This window comes from Bos javanicus, chromosome 3 (assembly GCF_032452875.1).
Source record: "Bos javanicus breed banteng chromosome 3, ARS-OSU_banteng_1.0, whole genome shotgun sequence".
Classification (NCBI taxonomy): domain Eukaryota; kingdom Metazoa; phylum Chordata; class Mammalia; order Artiodactyla; family Bovidae; genus Bos; species Bos javanicus.
Window position 1 is genome coordinate 14443557 of NC_083870.1, and position 23161 is coordinate 14466717.

The window sequence follows — 23161 nt, forward strand, 5'->3', positions numbered from 1 at the left end:
TGCTCAGTGGCCATGTGACTTACAGCAAATCCCTAACGTCCCTGAGCTCTCCTTATACACTATGTAAAACACTACATGCCCTGGTCCTATCTCCCCACTGGAATGGGGGTAGAAACCAAGTGAGCTGACGGATGTGGCAGGGTTTCGAGCCTGTAATGCCCGGAGTCGGTGGCAGCATACAGAGTGGCTGAGGGCTACTAGTCCTGAGCCACACTAGCTGAGTTTGGATCCTGGCATCTGACCCTGCACATGTTACTCACCATCTCTGGGCCTCAGTTTCCTCACCTACAAGCTTGTTATAATCATAAACTTACCTCAGAGATACAAGGTTTAAGTGAAATAATAAGGCAGGGACACCAGCTAATGTTGATCGAGTTCTCACCCTGTGCCAAATACTGTCTTATGTGCTTTACAAATGTTAGTTCATAAGTGCTTTAGAACACTGCCTGGAACACCAGGGCTCAATAAAATGTTAGTTCAGAAAGTTCCTCTATGAATGAGGAGAATGGGGAGGGAGCGGATTCTGGGGTTGGGGTTGGGTAAATCTAGGGAGGGAACAAGCCTGACAGCGAGGTGCGCACAGGCTACCTTGACCTGTGGGCAGAGAAGCCTGGGGAGGAAGGGGAAGGTGGAGGTCAGGGTCAGCACTGGCCTGAGAAGCTGTGCGTTGAGGCATAAGGGAACAGGGAGGAGGAGTGGGGAGAGCCCGTCACCCTCCGACGTGGGCTCTCCCTGGACATGGCTGAGGCACAAGGGCAGGAAAGGGAACTATTGAGAGCGTGGTGGATGCTGAAGGTTTCAGAGGGTTCTGGGGTGCTACGGCCCAGCCGAGTTGACACATGGCCTGAAAGCAGGGTGGGGAAGAACCCTGTGAGCCTGGCAGCAATCCAAGGGAGCCACATGGCTGTGCCCATGCAGGGTTGGCAGAGGGGCACAGAGACTGCTTATCCCTGTGGCTCCCCAAGTCAGCCTGCAGTTTGGTTCCCCTGGGCACCTGGGCTTGGGAACCTGGGGAGACCAGCCTGAGCTCTCATCATATCCCATTGTTCTCAATTTATCAGGTGACAGGGGATCCTGAAGCTGTGCTGTGGCTGGAAGAGATCCGCCAGGAAGTGGTTAGAGCCAACCAGGATACAGATGCAGCTCAGAGAAGTAAACGGGCCGGGGTGGAGGTGGGGGGCAGTACTGGAGGGGAGAGGGTTTGGGGGAGGTGAGGAGATGTGGGCTCAGTGGGAGCCTAGACAGTCAGGTAGCCTCCCCAGTCACCTCCTTCTCCATTTCAACTGATTTGGAGAGGCAGGCCAGAAAGAGAACAGGAGGGCTGCTGCTTTGACCATAGGATGGATTTCCTAGCAGTCAGCTGGGCAGGAAATCCTCTGGAGTCGAGAGCCCCTGGTCCACCCACTGCCTCCTTCTATGCCTTCCTGTGTGCGCTTTCCTCCTGTAGCGTGAGCATGTGAAACAGGTGGGGGCCAAAAACTCATCCCATTTTCTACTGATAGCTTGAGTTTGGGTTTCAACAGTTAGCTCTGGTTAGAGAATGTTTAGTCTTGAAGTTGGCAAAGAGGGGTTGGCTTTGAGGAAAAGTAAAGGCTGAGTCAGCACAGACACTGGCCTTCTTGTGTGGGATGCTGATGGTGTTAGTTCTCAGTGTCTGGAATCCATCTGTATGTCTGTTAGTGACTGGAAGGCAAGGGCTACATCAGTTCCCCCCACTTCTTGGACTTTATTCTCCTCCTGTGAAACTGTCCTGTGGTGTCTCTGACCATGTCTTGCCCCAGAACTTCTGTACAAGCCTTCCTTTTACCAAGCCCTAGTCCAGCCCTGCGTTCCCTGGTGGCTCAGTGGTAAAGAATCCGCCTGTCAGTACAGGGGACACAGGTCTGATCCCTGGGTTGGGAAAATCCCCTGGAGGAGGAAATGGCAACCCACTCTAGTATTCTTACCTTGGAAATTCCATAGACAGAGGAGCTGGATAGGCTACAGTCCATGGGGTTGCAAAAGAGTCAGACATGACTAGTGACTAAACAACAGCCCAGCCCTACACTGCTTTCTTCCAGGAAGCCTTCCTTGACTGCTACCTTTCCCTTTAAGCACAGCTGCATGCTGCTTCTTTTCATCTGTCCATCCTGGGATGTCCTTGTCCCTTCCATCACACAGCGTGATTTTGAGTCCTCCTTCTCTGGATTCCTTCACAATAGACAGGACAGAGCCTGTGGAAGGGGCTCAAGGAAAAGTTGACCACTTCCTCTCTATACCCTTGTTAGTGGCTCTTGGTGTGGCTGCCATCAATCAAGCCATCAAGGAGGGCAAAGCAGCCCAGACAGAACGGGTATTAAGGAACCCTTCCGTGGGCCTCCGAGGAGTGGTTCCCGACTGTGCCGATGGCTACCAGCGGCTCCTGGAAGATGCCATGGCAAAGAAGCAGCGCCCAGGTAATGGCCTCACCTTGCCTCTCCCCTTCTTGGCCGGCCCCAGCTACCTCTCACCACCTCTGAGCCTTCTTTGCCTATTTGGCTTCTGCTTAGGAGATACAGCACTCTGGGTTCAACATGCCATGAAGGATGGCACTGCCTACTACTTTCACCTGCAGACCTTCCAGGGGACCTGGGAGCGACCCCCTGGCTGCCACCTCAACACCTCCCACCTAACTTGGAAGGAGATCCAGGTTGGTGGAGCCCCTGTGAGAGAGGGGGCTCGTGGTTGGGAGGTTTCCTGTGGGAGAGGCTCCCACCCACCAGGACACCACAGGCCCTCTCTTCTTCCACTTCTGCAGTCAGCTGTCACCAAGGTCACCACTGCCCATGACCGCCAGCAGCTCTGGAAGGCCAACGTGGGCTTCATCATCCGGCTCCAGGCCCGCCTCCGCGGCTTCCTGGTCCGGCAGAAGTTTGCGAAACATTCCCACTTTCTGAGGACCTGGCTTCCAGCAGTTGTCAAGATCCAGGTAGCGGACTCTGCCCTCCTGAGGTGGCACAGCTGGGCTTCCCTGAAGTTCAGAGGTTCCTCCTGCTGCTTCTTTGCTGAGTGGAGTTGGGGAGATCTTTTGGCCTCTGTGCAGTAGTAGTAAGGGATGGATGCTGGAGCCCAGACTCCTTGGGTTTGAATCCCCTCTCCACCATGTTAACTAATTACTCACTCTCTCCCAGTTTCCTCATCTGAAAACTAGTCATCTGAAAGTTGTAGCACCCCTCTTTAGGGTGTTATGAGGTGATATCTAAAGTACATTTAAACAGTACCTGGCAGATAGGCAAGAACACAGGCAAATGCTAGTTACTGTTGTCCTCATCATCACCATCCAGAGGGTATGAGAACTGCTTTTTAGCTTCCCCACAGAGAGAGCGGAACAAGATTTAGCATGACATCAGGGTTTAGACACCAGGAGGACTAGAAAGGAGTAGTGAAGAGGTGGTAGTGGTGATTGTTAAACAGAAAAGGGATGGAATCCCTTGGGGAAAGAACTTCTACCTTTCTCTCCAGCCAGCCCTTTCCATTTTTATTCTTCCACCCTTTGGGTGGTTCAGTGTGGCCTCTGAGACCGACCCATAAGTCACTCAGGCACGAGGCGTTGGGCTGAGGTGCTTTCCAAGCCAGGAACAGTGGGACCTGAGCAAACAGAGGCCTCCTCAGGCAGACATGCTCTGGAGGGTCTCATGGCAAGGTGGGCAGTGTAAAGAGACTTTATTTAATGAACACCTCCAAATGCCCAGTATCTGCAAAGGATACCACTTGGCACTGGGCAAGGGTGAGAGATGGTGTGTGAGACACAGATGCGTGCTCACGTGTCTTCCATTGCAGGAACTGGAATACAGTGGGTGTTAGATGTTGTGATAGTGGGGACACACAAATAATAGCAGAGAACCCTGAGGGAGCCAGAGGCACAGAGACGGGCAAATGCCCTCGATGGTGATATGGAATACGTGGTCACTGAGCGCGCAGGCTTTAGGTCCTGAGGCTGCAGTTTGCGTTTTGGTCCTGTTACTTATGGGCGCCTACCGAGCCCTTGCCAGCCCTCGGTTTCCTTATTCATATGGTGCTTGCCTCATGCTGGTTGTGAGGGTAAAGCAGGAAAATTACATGTAGCACTTAGTGTGGGGACATGCTCTATTGGTGAAAGCCGTTATGAGATGTTAAATTTGGGGGCATTGATCCCAGAACTCAGAACCTTAGCCATCAGCATTTAGTGTCTCAATCAATCCTCCTGAACACAGCCTGGAATTTCACACCAGCTAAGGAGCAGAGAAGCCACACCAACAGTGGGAGAGGGGACAGAGTCAGAAAGTGAGTTCGCCACCCATCCTAGAGCTGTGCTGACTCTGGCCTGGGTCTGGGAGGCAGAGAAGGGAGAGGGGGCCGGAACCCCAGGCCACCTGCCCTCCAGCTAGGGAGAGTGAGAGTCAGAAACGAAGCAGCTTGGGTCTCCTGAGAGCTCTAACCCTGGCCAGGACTCCAGTCAGGGTCAAAATTCTCACCAATCCAGACTGAGAGGCCTTCTCTCTTGAAGGAGAAGCCATGTGGGGATGGGTGGGTGGTAAAAGCAGAGAGGAGACCCCTCCGCCTTTTCCTATAACAACTAACAGTGTGTCAGGCAGTACCTGGAGTGGGAGGGGAAGGGGTGCTGAGAAGGGACGTAGACTTGGGGCTCCCTGGCCTCTAGGCTCCAAAATAGACAGCTGGTACCATGGGACCAAGCTGCCTGTTTTATATCTTTCCCAACAGAAGGACGGTGTGAGTCTTAGGTGGAAAGCCTGCCCAGGAGAGTTGGCTTTAGGAAAGGCTGGAAGAGCAGTTGGCTGAAAGGGGGTGCTCTTTTAAAAAATGTTTTGGCTGTGCCATGTGGCATCTGGGATCTTTGTTCCTCGACCAGAGATTGAACACATACCCCCTGCACTGGAAGCACAGAGTCTTAACCACGGGACCACCAGGGAAGTCCCTGAAAGTCAATGCACTTAACACACTAAACCATGACATCTTCAGCGGCAGAGTGTCCTCCAGGGTCTGAGTGCCCAGGAGAAGTTTAATATGTGCCCTAAAAGACAGGTATCAGTAGGTAGAGATAGGGCTGGGGTAAGGGCATAGATAGACAAAGGTTCGGGGCAGCAGATCATAAAGCATGTTTGAAAGAAAGTGAAATGTCTGAGGTGGCTAGACTTCTTAAGGATGTAGGAACCAGTAGACAGTCAGACAGGAGTGTGGGATCAGATGGTTGAGATGTCCTGGAAACTGGGGCTATGAGAAGCATGATCCAAGCAGTGTTTTAGGAAAATTCACACAAGCTTGGGGTGAAGGGGGAAAGGCCCACAGGAAGGACACCAAAACAGAAGGGAGTCATGGGATTTGTGTCTTAGAGACCAAAGCGGGTGTGATTATTAAGGAGAGGGTCATTTAGACACCTTTGCAGCAGACTAGTCAGCGAGGAAAGGCCATCAGCCTGACAGCTGAATTACTAGGGACCTTGGAGGGAAGATTTGCTCAGAGCTGAGGTTCAGAGCTAAGTGGTAGAGTTGTAAAGAGAAGTGTGAGTTATGAGAACATGAATGACCCGCTGCCCAGAGGGCCGTTGGCAGAGATGGTGGGCACACAGCTCTGTGCCTGCACACACTTTCCAGCCATTGCACCATGCACGTCTCCAGACTTTGGATTGTGTGATGGTGTGTGGGTAGTTTTTTTTTTAATATGTATCTGTTTGGCTACATTGGATCTTAATTGCAGCACGCAGGATCTTCGCTGTGTCACGCAAGGTCTTTCATTGCGGATCACAGACTCTCTAGCTGTAGCACGAAGGCTTAGTTGCGCCATGGCATGTGAGATGTTAGTTGCCTGACCAGGGATCAAACCCACATTCCCTGCATTGCAAGGCAAATTCTTAACTACTGGACTACCAGGGAAGTCCTATGGGTAGTGGTTTTATGGGTGGATGAGTATGTTGTAGGGGATATGGTACATGCTGTGGTGAAGTCGGTAAGTGTATGCTTTACTAATATCTTTTAAGCTTGTGTCTTAACTCTTGTTTCTGTGAGGAGGTGTTGGTTATAAATGTATGTTTGATTGCATAGTGCATGCGTCAGAGTTTGTGTGTGTGAGTATGTGTTTGCTGGGTCCAGGGAGTGTGGCAGAGGGCCTGAATGGCTACATGCAGATGTTTAGTCTTCCCCATGAAGTTGGCAGTTCTTTGAGGACAGAGCCAAATTTGCCTCTCCACTCTCCTTTCCTGCCTCCCCACCACCCTTTTCTGGAGAGTCCAGAACGAAGCTTTTCCCACAAGCTTTTCAGGGCCATGAGGACCAGCTGGGGTCATCTTTCTCCCCCTTCTGATCTGCAGGCTCATTGGCGTGGTTACAGACAGCGGAAGATTTACCTGAAACGGTTGCAGTATTTAAAAGCGAACACAAATGCCGTAATCAAGGTAGCTCCCATGATTTGGGTGGGTTTCTGGCTCTCTTAAAGGACCCTCTGAAAGCCATTTGTAGTCTTCTCACCTCCCATGACCTCTGGAGAAGGCTGAATTGGCCTGGGTCTAAGGGTGGGCCCTGAGCCTGGAGCTCTGAGTCAGTCTGTCTCTGCCCCCAGATCCAGGCTTGGGCCCGGATGTGGGCAGCTCGGAGGCAATACCGGAAGCGTCTGGGCTACTTCCAGAAGAATGTGAGTGTCATTCTGCTTCCCTTGTCCCCATACCCCACCTTTATCCATGAGACCAGGGCAGGGGCCACCAACAGTCCTTTTTCCATCTGCATTCATGACAGGTTAACTCCATTGTGAAGATCCAGGCATTTTTCCGAGCCAGAAAAGCCCGGGATGACTACAGGATGTTAGGTAAAGTGCCTGGTTTCCCTCCTCTGTCTGTGCAAGTGACTGTCCTTGTGAGCTTCCTGGCTTTCAACAGTGAACGAGGCAGAAAGCCATACCACCCCGTAAACAGGGGCCTTGGAGAAGTGGTCTGACCTTCCTGAGCCTTTCTCTCACCAACAGCTAACGCCTACAACCTTGAGCATGCACCATAGGACCCAAAGTGGGCTGAGGAGTGAGGAGGTGTGCTCCTGCCTTTGCCAATCCCCCAGTTTGGTGGGAATGATAGGAGTCCCCTGAGAGTCAGGCAGGTCTAGGTATCCCTCCTGGAGCCACACAGCAGGTTAGGGGAAGGTACTAGTGCAGGAATGTGGGACAGGGCTGGTGACAAAAGCCCCCCGCCCCACCCCAGCAACAGATAACCTCATCACAGGAAAAGTCCCTCAAACCAGCTACTGTCTGTACCAGGCTTTGATTTTCTTCCTCTTACTATGACACAAGTCAAAAAAGCAAAAAAAAAAAAGAGAGAGAGAAGGGGAAAGGGAAGGAAAAAGGGAAGGAAAGGCTCTTTTCCCTATAGTTCCAGCCTTCCCCCTCTTTGCCCTCTTCCCTGACCCATGACTCTAAACCCATTAGTGGCCCAACCCACAGGAAGGCAGACCTGGAGTCCTTTCTGTGGTCCTGGGGAACTTGAGGGGGTTCCATCTTCCTGCCCCATGGTTCCCAATAGTTGAACATCTCCCTAAAGGCTTACAGAGGTCCTTCAGAGCCCTCTTGATTCCTGTGTTAAAGCCCAGAAACCCAGCCTTGGAAGTCTGCCTCCTTTTGGTGAAGTGGACTAGTGGTCCATCTCCAGGTTGGCCTCCAGCCCTGGGTTTCCTGAAGAGGTGGGCCCCTTTCCTTCCTGGGCCCGAGACCACGCTTCTGGGCTTCAAGGTTGAGTACAGTGTCCAGGAATCGTCTCCTTCACCTCTTCAGTCCCTCTTCCCACCCTGTCCTGTGGCAGGGGTGCCCCTGCCCCTCTCTGACCACAGAAACTCAGCCCATTTGCTTCTGGGCAACTAGCTGCTTTTCCCTCCTTACCTCTCCCCAGTTTGGCCATTTCTGTTTTCTTTCTTGCTGTTACATTAACACCAGTGCCCTGGGGCATCCTTTATCTTCTTTTTCTTCCTGAGTTTATAGTTTTTTCTGGAAGAATTTGTTTTTTCCCTGGTGTGTCTCCCAACTTCATTAGTCCCACTCCACGTAGGGAACTGCCACTTACTAGCCATGTGGCCCTAGGCAAGTTACTGAATTTCTTTATTGCCTCCACCTTCTCACTTATAAAATGGAGATAAGGATCAGGTCGAGTTGTTGTGAGGATCAAATGAGTTAAGTGCTGGATCTTGTTGAATCCAAGATGCCATCAGTTGTCTTTGGTTCCATGACTCTTCACTCCTCAAAGATCTGTCCTCCGTGCAGTAGCCAAATTAGTTTATTAAACCTTGTGATCTTATCACTCTCCTTCTTAAAACATGTCAGGATGCCTCACCGCCCTGGGGATAAAGTCCAGCCTCCTAAGTGCAGCTTCCGAAACTCTCTGACCCAGCCTCTCCTGCAGCTCTGGCCTCACTAGCCCCCGCCCTGTCCCCCCCCCCCCACCTGCACCCTCCACTCCATGCTCCAGACACGGCCTTTGGTGGCACACTTTTACTTCCCCAAAGGCCCCCATGCTTGCCCCTCTCAGAGCACTAAACCATACTGTAGTGAGTTGTTTAATTGTCTGCTTCCTTTACTGAATAGCCTTTAAGGACCAGGCCTAGTTTTGTTCATCTTCCATAACTGACCCTTTTATTTCTTACTAGCTGTGTAGCCTAGGGCAAGTTACTTACTCTCTCTGTGCCTGAGTGATCTCATCAGTAAGTTACAGTGTATAAAGTATGTAAAGCACTTAGAGCAGTTTCTGTTCCATAGTGAAAATTATATGTCTTCAGTTCAGTCAGTTCAGTTCAGCCGCTCAGTCATGTCCAATTCTTTGCGACTCCCATGGACTGCAGCACGCCAGGCCTCCCAGTCCATCACCAACTCCCAGAGTTTACCCAAACTCATGTCCATTGAGTTGGTGACACCATCCAACTATCTCATCCTCTGTCATCCTCTTCTCCTCCTGCCTTCAGTCTTTCCCAGCATCAGGATCTTTTCCAATGAGTCAGTTCTTTTCATCAAGGGGCCAAAGTATTGGAATTTCAGCTTCAGCATCAGTCCTTCCAATAAATATTCAGGATATTTCTTGTTATTCCCTGTAGCTCAGCCCTGAGACTCTTCTTTGCTCAAATGCTCATTCCAAAAGAGATTCAAGGAGAATCCATCTAGCTCTGATCTCCCTATATTATGAAACCCATTGTTGTATGAGGGTCAGGCAGGGCCGCGTGGAGGCTGTTAGGTGGAAGTAGACTCGGGATGAAGGATGAGTAAGTCGACCTGGCACGAGGTGGGAATGAATCAGAATGGGGGGGCCCTAGGGGATCATCAGGAGCTGCTAGGGCTCTGACTTTAGGGCGGGATGACACTGAGATAGGCCCAGGTTAGGGGGAACACAGGCAGAGGAAAGCAGCTTTTGTGTCATCCCTGGTTATAAGACAAGGAGTTCAGAGACAGGACTGGCTGGGAGGCTGCCCACTGCCCTCCAGCTGCAGGCAGAACCATTAGAAAAGAACTGGAGTTGGGTACCTGCTGGCTTCAAGCAGCATGGACACTGAGGGTGGGGTTACTGGGGAAGAGGGCGGCGAGGAGGTGTCTGGTGAGGACATGTCTAATCCTGGCACCTCATCTCTTCCTGCCAGTCCACACACCCCACCCCCCACTCAGTGTGGTACGCAGATTTGTCCACCTCTTGAATCAAAGCCAGGAGGACTTCTTGGCTGAGGCAGAGCTGCTGAAGCTCCAGGAGGAGGTGGTCAGGAAGATCCGGTCCAATCAGCAGCTGGAACAGGACCTCAATCTCATGGATATTAAGATTGGCCTGCTGGTGAAGAATCGAATTACCCTGCAGGTGAGGGGCCCACCCGAAATCTAGCTAGTGGCCTCTGGAGAGGTGATGCTGGCCATTCTCTGGTTGCTAATCAGATATTTTCTAAATATCTAGATTTTATCATCTGGTTCAGTTCCTTGTTCCAGCGGTCCTCTGCCCTTCTAGTCATTTGTTGGGGGCACATGATATAATGGAAAGAGCACTGGACATAAAACTGTAATGCCTGGCTCTGCTGACTCCTAGTGATGGAGGATTAACTCCTAGTGATGGAGGTTAAACAACCAACTGGAGGCTGGTTGTTTAACCTCTCAGTCTGTTTCCTCATTAGTAAAGTGGGAATAATGAGAGTGCTCACCAGGGCAGATGTGAAAATAGATATGAGAGCTCCTTAACCTGTCAGTTACCATACATATATGCTGTGATGAGGCAGAAGTGATGCAGCAGTATCTCCACCTCAACTCTGTACAACAGGCTAATGAGAAGTCAGAGCAGAAATGGACAGACCTGGCGCCTCAGTCCCGCAACCCAGCTCTCTTTGGAGACTCACCTGGTGAGAGCAGAGGTGCCAGGTGGAGTCTCAGGACAGCAGGAGGCCCTTCCTCATCCTAGAACCGTTTGTCTCCCCCTGGCTCATGGCTTGAATATCTTGCACAGCAGAAAGCCCAGGCTCTTCAAAGCACTGACTCTAGACCATATGTTCTGTGCTCTGTGCTGGCCTGGATGGGTTGTATCACCTGCTCCCCTGTCCCGGCAGGAAGTGGTCTCCCACTGCAAGAAGCTGACCAAGAAGAATAAGGAACAGCTGTCGGATATGATGGTTCTGGATAAGCAGAAGGGATTAAAGTCGCTGAGCAAAGAGAAACGGCAGAAGCTAGAAGCTTACCAACACCTCTTCTACCTGCTCCAGGTGAGCAGAGGGCTTTGGGAGGAGACATCTCTATTCTCTCCTGAGGGCCTGGGACCTGAGGCCTTCATGTCTAAGCCCTCACCTGCGTACCAGGAGTCCTTTCCTGCCATCCTAACATCTTGTACCCAGGGAAAGAGACTGCCTCCTTTCATTTGTCTGGAATGTTCCTAGGACCCTTGAGAAAGTGTAGCAGTGCTCTCTATTCCTAGTTCCAGTCAGCAAAGCCTTTCTTTATCTGATCACTAGTCCTTGAGGTACATTATCAGCCATTCCTATCTCCCCATTGCTTTCAGACTCAACCCAGCTACCTGGCCAAGCTGATCTTTCAGATGCCTCAGAACAAAACCACCAAATTCATGGAGTCAGTGATTTTCAGTCTGTACAACTATGCCTCCAACAGCCGAGAGGCCTATCTCTTGCTCCAGCTGTTCAAGGCAGCACTCCAGGAGGAGATCAAGTAGGTTTTCCAGAAGCAAAAAGAATGGGAAGAGAAGGGGTTAAAAAATGCCACTGTTGGCTCCTTCACAAGGTGACAATTTATTGAGGTTTGAAGGTAGAAATGGACTCAGAAGACCTCTTTTCTCTGCCTCCCAGGGAGGCAGGGCATCTCTTGGGACAGCCTCGGGGGAGGACATGTGCTGACATGTTAACATCACAGCTGAGACAGACCTAATAGGACTGTCCTTAAGAGGAGGGATGCCAGCACAGGCTTTAAAGAAAATCTCAAAAGGAAAAGCAGCTCTTCTATACCAAGGCAGGAGACCAGCTTCAATAACCCCCTAATCCACAGGTCAAAAGTGGAGCAGCCCCAGGATATGGTGACAGGCAACCCGACTGTGGTGAGGCTGGTGGTGAGATTCTATCGGAACGGACGGGGGCAGAGTGCCCTCCGGGAGATCCTGGGCAAGGTGATCCAGGACGTGCTGGAGGACAAGATGCTCAGTGTCCACACAGACCCTGTCCACCTCTACAAGAGCTGGATCAACCAGACTGAGGCCCAGACAGGGCAGCGCAGGTGGGCAGATGGGCAGAGGGAGAGCTCTCTTTGATCAGCTTGGTCTTGGGCCTCACTGGGGAAGCTTGAGTGTGCTTTGAAGGTGGCATATAAATGAGCTTGCTGATTTATGTAAATATGACACCAGCCCTATAGGATGAAATAGGGTAGCCTTTTAGACCCCCTCTGGTAATTAACATGGAACTGATGTAAATGACACCGGACCTGGTGCGCTTAACATAGAGTGAGCCCAGATGAATATGCAAATGTGTATAATTGCTGTGTCAGTGCTTGCAAATGATTTGTCAGATATACTGGGAGTTGGGATCGGACTCCTTATTGATAGGCATATAGCTGAATATTCAGATTTATAGATGAATAGGCAAATGAGGTAGTGGAAGAAATACATTGGCCTTCTAGATTGGAGGCATTAACTGAGGTGCATAGGTACTAGGGAGATGGAGCCACAGAGGAGAGTAGGCAGTGCTAGTGGCTTCTCTGGATGGCGCACAGGCATCCAGGTGGGGGGACTGCAAGGCCCTGGCCCAGCCTTCAGCATCCCCACAACTACCAGAGACTTGCAGGGCAGCCCTGGTCTCCTCTGGTTCCCCCTGGGATCTTTCCACAGACCCCAGGCCCTCTATTTCCTCCCACACTCTTCCACCTCCTCATAGGTGCTTCATCTCTTCTTCCACCCACATCACTCTAGTCCTCTCTGAGTCCTTTCTCTTATTCTGGCCTAAACCCTGGGCTGCCCTCAGCATGTATGTATGAGATCTTGTAGTGAGATAAGTTTAAGGGGTGGAGCCTCAGGGAGGGGAGGCCTTGGGAGGGGTTTCTGGCTGATAGTTTGTCTCTCTCTGCCCACAGCCACCTCCCCTATGATGTCACCCCAGAGCAGGCTTTGAGCCACCCTGAAGTCCAAAGACGACTGGACATCTCCCTCCGCAACCTCCTCACCGTGACTGATAAGTTTCTTGCAGCCATCATGTCATCTGTGGACCAAATTCCGTATGTGCAACAGCCTAGGCATGGATCTCCGGAGGGCTCGGGCATGGTGGGGAGAGCAGAGCAGTCCTGAAGGGTGGCAGGCAGGAAGGGAAACTGGGCTGGGGGTGCTCACGGGCTTCCAGGAGGTGGGTGGAGAAGGTGTGAAGCCCCTGCTAGAGACTTGTGCGGGATTATAGCACACACGGATCTAGTGGTCAGTCAAGACATCCCTGGGCCAGAGAAAGTTACCTCAAGTGATTATGGGGACATATGATTGTCTGAATGTAAGTGGTGGAAAATATAAAATTCTTCAGTCTATAAAGTCAAAAATAAGAAAACTTCACACCAGTAAAGCACATTATAAAAGTCTTTTCCTTTCTTAAAATTTAGTCAATAATTATTTTCTGAAAAGCAAATGATTGAAAATATTGACAAGGTGGGTCTCCTCTAGATCTTCACTCATCCAACCAGCCTTCCTGGTGCTCAGTGGTGCCCGGGGCAAGGTGGGGATGCGGGAGAGGGGAGCCCACAGAGCTCATGTCCCTGCTCCCCAGACCTGGAAGACTGGATTAAGGATTTACAGTTAGGATTCAGAAAAGATTGTCCTAGGACTGATAAAGGAAAGCACACAGTGAGCTGTGAACTTCTCTCCCTGGTACCCCAGGAGGAGGCAATAGCTTTTTAAAGTATTTAATTAAATTTATAGGTGGCACATCCATAATAGGAATAATAATAATAAGGTCCCAGGGATCAAACCCAGGTCTCCCACCTTGCAGGCAGATTCTTTACCATCTGAGCCACCAGGGAGGCCGTTTGAATTGCACTCTACCATTACTTTCACAAAAATAATTTTACTTGATCCTCACAGAAGCCCTAGGAGATAGAGAGGGCAAGAATGAGCAATCCCATTTTCCAGACCAGGAAACAAACTCGTAAGGGGAGTGCAATAGCCTGAGCTGACATCTCTGGTTAGTGGTGGATTCAGGACCAGATGCTTCTACTCCAGTTCATTGTCCTCCTGGGCCTGCCTCTAGCCCAGACCAGGCCCGCACAGATGCTCTGTGATAACAGAGCCTCCCGGGCTGTCCTGGGATGGGGTTCTGGCTGTAGGTGTCAGACACCTAACATACAGGCTCAAGGTGCTTCTGTGGGGAAGGCAGGATGGACACTGGGATCTGGGGTGTCCCCAGGAGAGACTAAAGGGGGCCAAAGAAGAGGCTCTGGAGACAGGCTGGAGGCTCCAGGAGAGCTGGCTGGGCCCTGGTCCTGGGTGCTGACACAAGGGCATGAGGAAGGGACAAGGCCCAGAGATGTTTGGAGGAAGCCGCAGGGAGCTGGCTATGGGAAGTGGAGGGTCAGTTCTGGTGTGGCTATGCCCAGGGAAGGAGAGGCGGGCACTCAGGCCCTCGCGCTGGGATGGGGGCAGGGCCATAGTGCACCTATTGCCTGGCCCCAGGTACGGGATGCGATACGTGGCCAAGGTCCTGAAGACAACTCTGGCAGAGAAGTTCCCCGACGCCACAGAGAGCGAGATCCATAAGGCAAGTGTTGTCGCCCATCCCCACCCTGAGAGCTCTGCTTTGCCCTGATGGTGGCTGTGAACCCCCAGAATGAGACCAAAGCACCAAAAAAAAACACCTATGCTATAAAAAGCCAAGAAGGCGAATATTCTCCACCCCGTCAGTCAAGCCTGGCTCACCAGCAGGGCTCAGGTGGCAGGTGGGAAGGCATCCAGGACAGCAGTTCCCAGTACACAACCCTGGGCTTGTCAGGGCGGGTTCTAGTCCCAGCTATGGCTAACGTTTGCTGCGTGACCTGAGCAAGTTGCTGCTCTGCTCTGGGTCTGTTTTCTATACAAGGATGGGATTGACCCAGGGGCTCCTTCCAACCAGCTGAGCTGAGAGAACGGGGCTGGGGCTGTGGAGGTGGGCCACAGGCGCTTCTACGACAGTCTCCTCTGCCCGCAGGTGGTGGGGAACCTCCTATACTACCGCTTCCTGAACCCGGCTGTGGTGGCCCCCGACGCCTTCGACATCGTGGCCATGGCAGCAGGTGGCGCGCTGGCGGCCCCCCAGCGCCACGCCCTGGGGGCTGTGGCTCAGGTCCTGCAGCATGCTGCGGCCGGCAAGGCCTTCTCCAGGGAGAGCCAGCACCTGCGCGTCTTGAATGACTATCTGGAAGAGACGCACCTCAAGTTCAGGTCTTGGCCCCGGCTTCCTGTTCCTCTGTTTCCTTTTTCTCCTCCTCTTCCCATCTTCTTTTCACAGACCACTTCCTTTCACGCACAACTTACTTTCTCAAATCCGTGAGGGAGGGAGGCGGGGAGGATCGTTAGTGGGCTGGAGGATAGATTGTTGGAGGGACTCCCAGTGAAGAGGAGAGAGGGCTATAGAGGGAAGCTGGTTTGAGGGGGCCACTGGCAGAGGTGAGGCAGCGGACGGGGGCAGAGAGGCAGAGTTGGCTGAGCAGTCCCCGGCAAGGCGGGAGAAAGGCTGATGGACACAGAACGTGAGGGGCGTGCCGGACCACCCCACCCTCACATGCTTTCCCTCTGGAGCTAGGAGGTTCATCTGCCGAGCCTGCCAGGTGCTGGAGCCAGAGGAGCGTTTTGCAATGGATGAGTACTCGGACATGGTGGCTGTGGCCAAGCCCATGGTGTACATCACCATGGGGGAGCTCGTCAACACGCACAGGGTGAGGGCCTGTGCAAGCTTGGGGCAATGGGTGGGTGGGCTGGCCCTGGAAGGAAGGCCTGGCTCAAACTCTGTGTCTCCTTTACTCCCCCCATCCTGCAGCTGTTGCTGGAACACCAGGACTGGATCGCCCCTGATCACCGAGACCCCCTGCATGAGCTCCTGGAGGACCTTGGGGAGCTGCCCACTGTCCCTGACCTCATCGGTGCGTGCCCTCCTTGACACTGGGGCGGGCGGTGGGGCCTGCAGGAGGGGCGGGTCGGCAGGTGAGCAGGGCCTTGGAACGTGCCCTCTCGAGTTTTTGTTCAGTCTGGGACATGTGCCAGGAGGCTGGCTACACACTCCCTCTTTCCCTCTGGTCCTGAGATGGACACAGACTGATGGAACCCTGTACCATCATATAAATGTGATGTTAAATCACATGAGATAGGACAGAGGGATAATGGCCTGTTTTGGGTCCCAAAATGCATCTCTGTTGAGGGTAGATTTCAAGAGCTGTGAAATGGAAGGAAGTTGGCTTCCAGAGGCAGAAGGGCAGGGCAGGGCGGGGGACAGATAGAAGAAAGCCAGGAAGAGCTCCTGGCCTAGAGAGGCACAGCCGCAAAGACACGAGGGTTAGCTGTGCGGGTGACAGCCCTTCTGTTGGTGCTCAGGGCCTGAGGGTACAGGGTGGTCAGAGGGACAGAGTGGGAAGAGGCAGAGGGGCACGTGGAGCAGCATGTTCACCATGGCCCCATCTGTGCGTGTGCTAATCTCTCTCCTTCCTCACCTGCCTCAGGGGAGAATGTAGCTATGGATGGGAACGTGGATCTGAGCAAGCTAGAAGTGTCCCTGACTCTCACCAACAAGTTTGAAGGACTGGAGACAGATGCTGATGACACCAACAGCCAGAGCCTGCTCCTGAGGTGGGAGCACAGCCTTGGCCCCCTAGGACTCCCCGGGCCAGCAAGCTGGCTGCTCTGGAGTGGCCATCCCGCCTTCCTCCCAGACTCTCTTACCCTCCAGAAGTTCTCCCCCTAGCCTAACTGGCCTTCCCCTTCCTGCGGCCTCAGCTGTTTTCCTTCTGGCGGCCTCAGCTTTTGGCTCCGCGTTGTGGCCGAAGGCAAAGGACTAGTTGGGACATTGGCAGCATGGTTATTTGCGTGTTGTTGTGCTGTCTACCAAGTGCTTGCTTTTTTTATTGTTTGTTTATTTATCTGGCTGTGCCAGATCTTAGCTGCACCATGCGAAATCTTCGTGGCATGTGGGATCTTTAGCTGTGGCGTGCGAGATCTAGTTCCCCGACCAGGGATTGAACCTGGTCCCCCTGCATTGGGAGCACAAAGTCTTAGCCACTGCACCATCAGGGAAGTCCCCCAAATGCTTTCTTACACTTCATTTAATGTAAGGGACAACCAATGAGGTAGATGATGGTTTCCCTGCCTTCCAGTGGAGGAAAGAAACTCAAGCTAAGTGACTTGCCTGAAGTCCCACAGCCAGGAGGTGAAGGAACTCGTGTTCTAATCAATCCCCTGGCCTTGTGAACCGTGGTCAGGAGATGGGTGTGGACCTCTTCATCCCCAAGTCTGCAAATGTGATGCAGGACCCCCAGCAGGCCTGGGCTGGTCATCTAGGCAAGAGAGGAGCCAGGTCACCACTTTGACCCCCCTGCCAACAAGGCGGCCTCTCCACTCATCCATTCACTGAATAAACCAATGAGCTGGGTGTTCAGCTCTGTCTTGCCACGGAAGGCCTCACAGCGGGGCCAGGCTAGAGGCCAACACATGTCAGAGGACACCGAGAGGGAGGCAGGCGTCGGGTGCTTGAGAGCTCAGAGGGGCCCCTGGATGGGAAAGCGTTTCACAGAGGAGGAACTGCATCCTTCAGCCAAAGGACCCAAAAGAAGGCCATTTGTGGGAGGCGCTGTAGGCAGAGGACACAGAGGCATAAGAGAGTACAGTGTGTTCAGACGTGGTGGTTCGGTGTCACAGGCCATCGGTCCCCCTGGGTCTTCCTCCTTGTTATGTCCTCTCTTTCCTTACCTCCAGCCATGCCGGGCAGCCATCATGCAGGGCAGGGCTACTTACTGGCAGCTCCCTCGCCAGCCCCAGTCCAGACCCTCCCCCGTCCTTCACCTCTTCCCCCATCGCTCCCCTCCTTCTGCAGCACCAAGCAGATGCTGGCTGACATCATGCAGTTCCACTCGGGAGACTCCCTCCAGGATATCCTATCCCTTTCAGCTTCCAGGGAGGAGGTGAGTGGCATCCTGGCTGCCAGGTCCTGTCTCGTCCACCCCACTACAGCATGGCTGGCTCCTTTCCTGGGGCCCTGCCCACAGTCGGCTCCAAGCAGACACCTTGCTCACCAGTCATGCGAGCTCTGGAGGGCTGAGGCCTCTGCCCTTAACCCCAAGAGACCCTCAGGCTGCAGAGTCCTAAGACTGCAGCTCCTCCCTACTCTCCACTGAAACAAGAGTGAGCCCTGCAGGAAAACCAGTCCTGCTGCAGCCCTGCTGTCAGTGGGAGGAGGGGTCGGGGGTGCAGAGAGGCAGACTGGGCAGACTCCCTTGAAGAGCACCAAGGAGCTGGCGCTCAGCATAGGGAATGGGCCGCTTGAGGGCCTGAAGGCAGGAGAAGGTGGTTAAGTGTGGGAGGCCAGGGGCAAGCTGGACCAGCTGGATCACAGGCTCAGCCAGGGTCTTCCCAGAGCACAGGTGGGGACAGCCAGTATAGGCCTGACCCAAAACATGAGACAGAAGGAGGGAGATGCCCCCAGGTCCCCTGGAGCCATCACAAATCTCCACCGTTGGGGAGTCGCAGCCAGTGTCCACCGGACTTTTTATGCCATCCTTCTGCTGGGTCTCCTGGGCCACTCGTCCTCTGTCCTGGCCCACGGGGCCCTTCAGTGTCTATGAAGTTGTACACTGTGATGTTCTTCACCACCCCTAGGGTGGGGACCCATGGATGGGGCAGCATGTCAGCACCCGCTAGACCCCTCTAGCCTCTCTGCCCCCCAGGAAGCAGCCCACAAGCGGCTGATGTGCCGACGCCAGGCCTGTGAAGCCCAGACCCCGGAGCCGCTGCGACGACACCGCTCACTGACGGCCCACTCCCTCCTGCCGCTGGCAGAGAAACAGCGGCGTGTCCTGCGGAACCTGCGCCGACTCGAGGGCCTGGGGTTGGTCAGTGCCAGGGATGGCTACCAGGGGCTGGTGGATGAACTGGCCAAGGTAATGGTCTGGAGGGAGGGAGAGATTGTATGTGTGTGTAAACATGTTCATAGTGTTGACACTTCAAGGGCAGGCCTCTCCCTGGGAAGTGCCCACCCAAGATTGTCACCAGCCAGGGGAAGGCCAAGCGACCTCCAAGGGCCCTTTTGAAGGAAAGGTCTCAAAATTAGTCAGGGAAGGGAGTATTCTTAAAATGCTCTTTTACTAAAAAGCAAGCTTTGATCCTGTTACTGCTCAGTAGGAGGGAGGCCCTGAAACATCCTTTGAGGGTTTGGGGTGGGGTCCTTGAGGTTGTTCGCCTCCTAGAGAAACTGCCTTGAAGTCTTCCTCTTCCGGCTTGTCCTGAAGATCCTCACAGTAAGTTGTTCTTGGGCCTGAGTCAGGCCCTGAGGCTCTCCTGCCCAGGAAGGGTCGACTCACCCCTGCCTTGGTCCCCCCACCCCCAGGACGTCCGCAACCAGCGCAAGCGCCGGCAACGGAGGAAAGCAGAGCTGCTGAAGCTCCAGGCCACGCTCCAGGGCCTGAGCACCAAGACCACCTTTTATGAGGAGCAGGGCGACTACTACAGTCAGTACATCCGGGCCTGCCTGGACCACCTGGCCCCCAGCTCCAAGTAGGTGCTCCCTTCCTGCAGTCTGAAGGTGACCGGTGACCTCTCCTCTCACCCATGTCGACCTTTGCCCCACTGTTTACCAGCTTTGGAACAGACATCTTCCCCCAGCACAGCGTGGTCCGTTCCCGACACTGTCTTTGAGTCTCCCTTGTAAAGTCTTGGGCTCTAGTGTCTTCCACCAGTGAGAAGTCTTCCTCAGGCTCTAATTTCCTTCTACCAGCCACCGAGAGAATTAGTGTCTTTGGTGTTGAAGAGTTTGTTAAATGAACTGTCTGGGCCTTTTCTTCATCAGGAGTTCTGGGAAAGGGAAGAAGCAGGTATCTCTCCACTACACGGCTGCCCAGCTCCTGGAGAAGGGTGTCTTGGTGGAAATTGAAGATCTTCCCACCTCTCAGTATGTGTCTTTGGAGGGCAGAATGTCAGGCCCTAACCTGGGAGGCGGATGGGGGAACTCTGCGCTGGGCACAGGCTGGGAGGGAAGAAGCGTGGTCCCTGCCCTGAAGGAGCTGTTACGACGGGGAAGACAGGCAGCTCCAGACAGAGAGCGAAGGGCAGTGGGCGTGGCCTGGCACAGTTCTAGACACCCCAAGGCACAGGATGCTGGGAAAGCATCCTGGAAGAGAAAACAGCCAGAGCAAAGGGCTGAGGTGTGCTGAGCAGAAGTAGAATCAGAAGGAGGAAAAGAGAGAGGGGGCGCAACACAAGGGAAGCCTGGCTCTGGGTGGCGCACGGTGCTGCCTGGGTTGAGCAGCCCTGCGTGGAAGAGTCAGGTGTGGCCCCTGTTTTGAATCCTATTCTTGATAGTTTCAGAAATGTGATCTTTGACATCACCCCTGGAGAGGAGGCGGGAAGGTTTGAAGTAAACGCCAAGTTCCTGGGTGTGGACATGGAACGGTTTCAGCTCCACTACCAGGTGAGGGGACACTCCCATGAGCCCTCCAGATACCCGGCGGGCTTTAGGTGCTAGCCTGAAGACGGAAGGCTGGCCTGGCTTCCCTGGGCCTTGGACGGTATCAGCTTTGTTCCCTATCCAGTCTACATTGTCTGTTCCTGAAGACAAGAGTGATGGTCTGTGTAGTCCAAGCCTCCCCCGTGCCCTGACACAGACCTCACAGCCAAGCAACAGGAGAGTGGAGTGGGCTGGCGGTGTCAGAGCAGATTAATACTTGACGCCCTATCCCATGTCAGGGGCTTTACACATTACCTCATTTAAATCTCTCCAAAGCTCTCCAGCATTATCCCTGTTTTATAGGCTCTGAGGCTAAAAGGTTAAGAAGCTGGCCTAAGTCATAGGCCAGTGTTCAGGAAAGCAGTGATTTTAAATCCAAATCTTGCCGCTCTGCTACTTTGCCTTTTAAATGATTTCAAGCCCTGGCTCTGCTTGAGCTGACATTTGGTCAGGTCACTGCACCTGTCTCTTGGTCGTGGTTTCCTCATCCGTGAAGGGGGTTTCCACGCCCGCTTCGGCGGCCAGTGCCACTGGATGACCGTGGATGGCTCCAAGATGTTAGTGTTTTGTAGACTCTGTGGGCCACGGTGAGCCCCTCCAACTCTCCTCCCTGCCCCTTCCCTCCCTCCTAGGACCTCCTGCAGCTCCAGTACGAGGGTGTGGCTGTCATGAAACTCTTCAACAAGGCCAAGGTCAACGTCAACCTTCTCATTTTCCTTCTCAACAAGAAATTCTTGCGGAAGTGACTGAGGCAGGCGGTGCTCCCCAAGCCCTTCTTACCTCACTGGATGCTTTTCTGAACACTAACGCACTGCTCCACTTTCCTGCAGACACCCAGAACTCAGGCCCAGGCAAGGCTCAAGGAGTCTCGCCCTTTCCCCAGCTGGGAGGAGTCTGGCTCCCTGGCCCACAGGCAGGGTCTCTAATTGGCTTCAGTCTGGCCATGTGGCTTATAAGCCACAGAATCCCATGATTTTCTAGCCTGATGGGAAGGAATGAACTCAGGACCTGCCCTGCGAAGGCTACTGCTCTAGTGTCTGCTGCTGCCCTCCCTGTACGACAAACACTGTCCCAGCGGCCTGATTCCTGCTGCCTCCCTTCTCTCTGCAGGCCCAAGCCAGGGCTGGCTCCCTGTCCCACCCCACTTCAGCAGCAGCTTATGTTCTGTCCTGCTGAGGCCCAGGCCACTCTGCTGCAGCAACGCCTCCCACCCTCCCACCCCTGACCCTCACCCCTGGGTGGACAGCGCTTGTTAATGCCCACTCGGCCTTGTGACACACGGTGGCCTGGGCCAGATGACCCTCCATTAACCTCAAATCTCACTCTCTTGTTTACAGTCTGTTTTACATGTGGGTCACCAGGGTATTTATTCTCTCCTGTGCAACCTTAATCATGGTTTTTATTCTTTCTTCCTGAGCTCAGAGAAAGAGTTCCCATTTCCCTATTCAAACTAATACTCATGCCAATCTTTTATACCTTGTATATAAAGTCACCTTGGGTCCCTCGTGTTTAAAATCTCATTATTTCAGCCTCATACGGTACAAAAAGCAGTCTTTCCCTTTTCTCTCTCACCCAACAGGATTCTTGCATCTGAGAGCTAACTTCCTGTCCTTGTGGCCCCTCTGATTTCACTTTAATATAAACAGCTGTTACCTCCGCATCTGTTGTTAACGCCTTATTTCATCTCCTGCAGAGCAGGCCCCTGAGCTCTGGGATAAATCCGCCCTGGTGAGCGGGGGAGTCTTTCCTGCAGCGCCCCCCTCACCTTTCTGCAGGCGTCTGCTGTGGACCCTGCCTACCTGAGCTCATTGGTTCTTAATGAGATGTGGTGTTTATTCCTCTCTTCCCTCCCCCAGGGGACAGAAAGGAGGAAGAAATGCTTATTTAGATTTCGATTCCATTTTTATTGGCCACTCTGAAGACTAAAGCCAAGAGGAGGGGAAACCAGTCCAGGCTCTACTCTACTCGTTTTGCACACATTTGCAGCAGGTTCTTTGCCTGAGCCACAGCTTCTTGGTATCGTGGGCTCTACACTCTGACCCAAATCCCCTGTCCAGGAGGAAAGCCCCCACTCTTTTCCCCCTGGGTTTCAGGAAGTTGGGAGGAGGGGACAGTCTAGATGGACACCTATCCTGCCCTCAGAACTCCCGGGCAGCTCCTGCTGGGCAGGCACACACGGGTCTGCGCAGTGCAGCCTGTCTCCCTGCACCCCTTTCCATTCTGTCGCTCAGGATCTGTCTTGCTGTCACATTCAGTATCAGTCACACCCTCCCCCCGTCGCTTAACATGCCACAGCAAAGACTTCAAGTACCGCCTCGCTCTGGGTGACAGTGACATGTACCAGTGGATCCAAGTTTCCACACATGATCGGTCATCATTAAAAGACTTAGATTCACCAAATGATTCCAACACTATCCCACTGTGATGCTCCCCCACAATCATAGGATCTCCGCCACATACACCAGGTATAGAAAAGTCCTAATAGCTACTGTGCTTGTGGGATATTTACACACATGCAGTACTCACAACAACTACAAAGGGAAGCAGTCACCATTTTCATTCAATAGATGATGAAACTGCAGTTCAAAGGGTCAGATAACTGCACAAAGCTCCACCGCTGTAAGGGGAAGAAAATCTTTAAACTCAGGTCCATCTGCTCGGATTTATATTCCCCTGTTCTTTTCTCTTCTCTGAAACATTGCCACTTCCATCACCCCACACTCTCATGCCACTCTTGTCTTTCAAGCCCGCCCCACTCCACCCTGGTGCTGGTCCCTGAGGCGCTTCAGGTCCTCTTTTCCTAACTATTGGTGCCCAGTCTGAGATACAGGCACTTAGTTCCAATGGGTGGGACTAGATACCAGTACAACCTCTTCAGTGGACAATTTCGCAACATCAGAAATAACAAGAGCAGGGACTTCTCTGGTGGTCCAGTGGCTAAGACTCTGTGCTCCCAGTGCAGGAGGCCTGGGTTTGATCCCTAGTCAGAGAATTAGATCCTGCATGCTGCA

The 23161-nt window shown here is 53.0% G+C and overlaps 1 protein-coding gene across 3 annotated transcripts in view; it reads left to right on the forward strand.

Annotated features, from left to right (window-relative positions):
* The window catches only part of IQGAP3 (IQ motif containing GTPase activating protein 3), a 39484-nt gene extending 17674 nt beyond the window's left edge, over nucleotides 1-21810 (forward strand). For 2 of the 3 annotated variants that reach the window (XM_061403372.1, XM_061403363.1), the window contains exons 16-38: nucleotides 1062-1152; nucleotides 2268-2435; nucleotides 2529-2668; nucleotides 2777-2947; nucleotides 6323-6406; nucleotides 6571-6642; nucleotides 6744-6813; nucleotides 9609-9817; nucleotides 10551-10703; nucleotides 10997-11160; nucleotides 11494-11718; nucleotides 12568-12708; nucleotides 14144-14228; nucleotides 14655-14887; nucleotides 15249-15381; nucleotides 15483-15585; nucleotides 16159-16285; nucleotides 17526-17613; nucleotides 18376-18588; nucleotides 19035-19201; nucleotides 19494-19595; nucleotides 20006-20114; nucleotides 20783-21810. In XM_061403372.1, coding sequence (XP_061259356.1) covers nucleotides 1062-1152; nucleotides 2268-2435; nucleotides 2529-2668; nucleotides 2777-2947; nucleotides 6323-6406; nucleotides 6571-6642; nucleotides 6744-6813; nucleotides 9609-9817; nucleotides 10551-10703; nucleotides 10997-11160; nucleotides 11494-11718; nucleotides 12568-12708; nucleotides 14144-14228; nucleotides 14655-14887; nucleotides 15249-15381; nucleotides 15483-15585; nucleotides 16159-16285; nucleotides 17526-17613; nucleotides 18376-18588; nucleotides 19035-19201; nucleotides 19494-19595; nucleotides 20006-20114; nucleotides 20783-20896 — 3162 coding nt within the window. In that variant the 3' untranslated portion in view covers nucleotides 20897-21810. The remainder of the gene's footprint in view (nucleotides 1-1061; nucleotides 1153-2267; nucleotides 2436-2528; nucleotides 2669-2776; nucleotides 2948-6322; nucleotides 6407-6570; nucleotides 6643-6743; nucleotides 6814-9608; nucleotides 9818-10550; nucleotides 10704-10996; nucleotides 11161-11493; nucleotides 11719-12567; nucleotides 12709-14143; nucleotides 14229-14654; nucleotides 14888-15248; nucleotides 15382-15482; nucleotides 15586-16158; nucleotides 16286-17525; nucleotides 17614-18375; nucleotides 18589-19034; nucleotides 19202-19493; nucleotides 19596-20005; nucleotides 20115-20782) is intronic. The other variant, XM_061403380.1, reaches the window with a different exon arrangement.
* Nucleotides 21811-23161: the final 1351 nt, after the last annotated feature.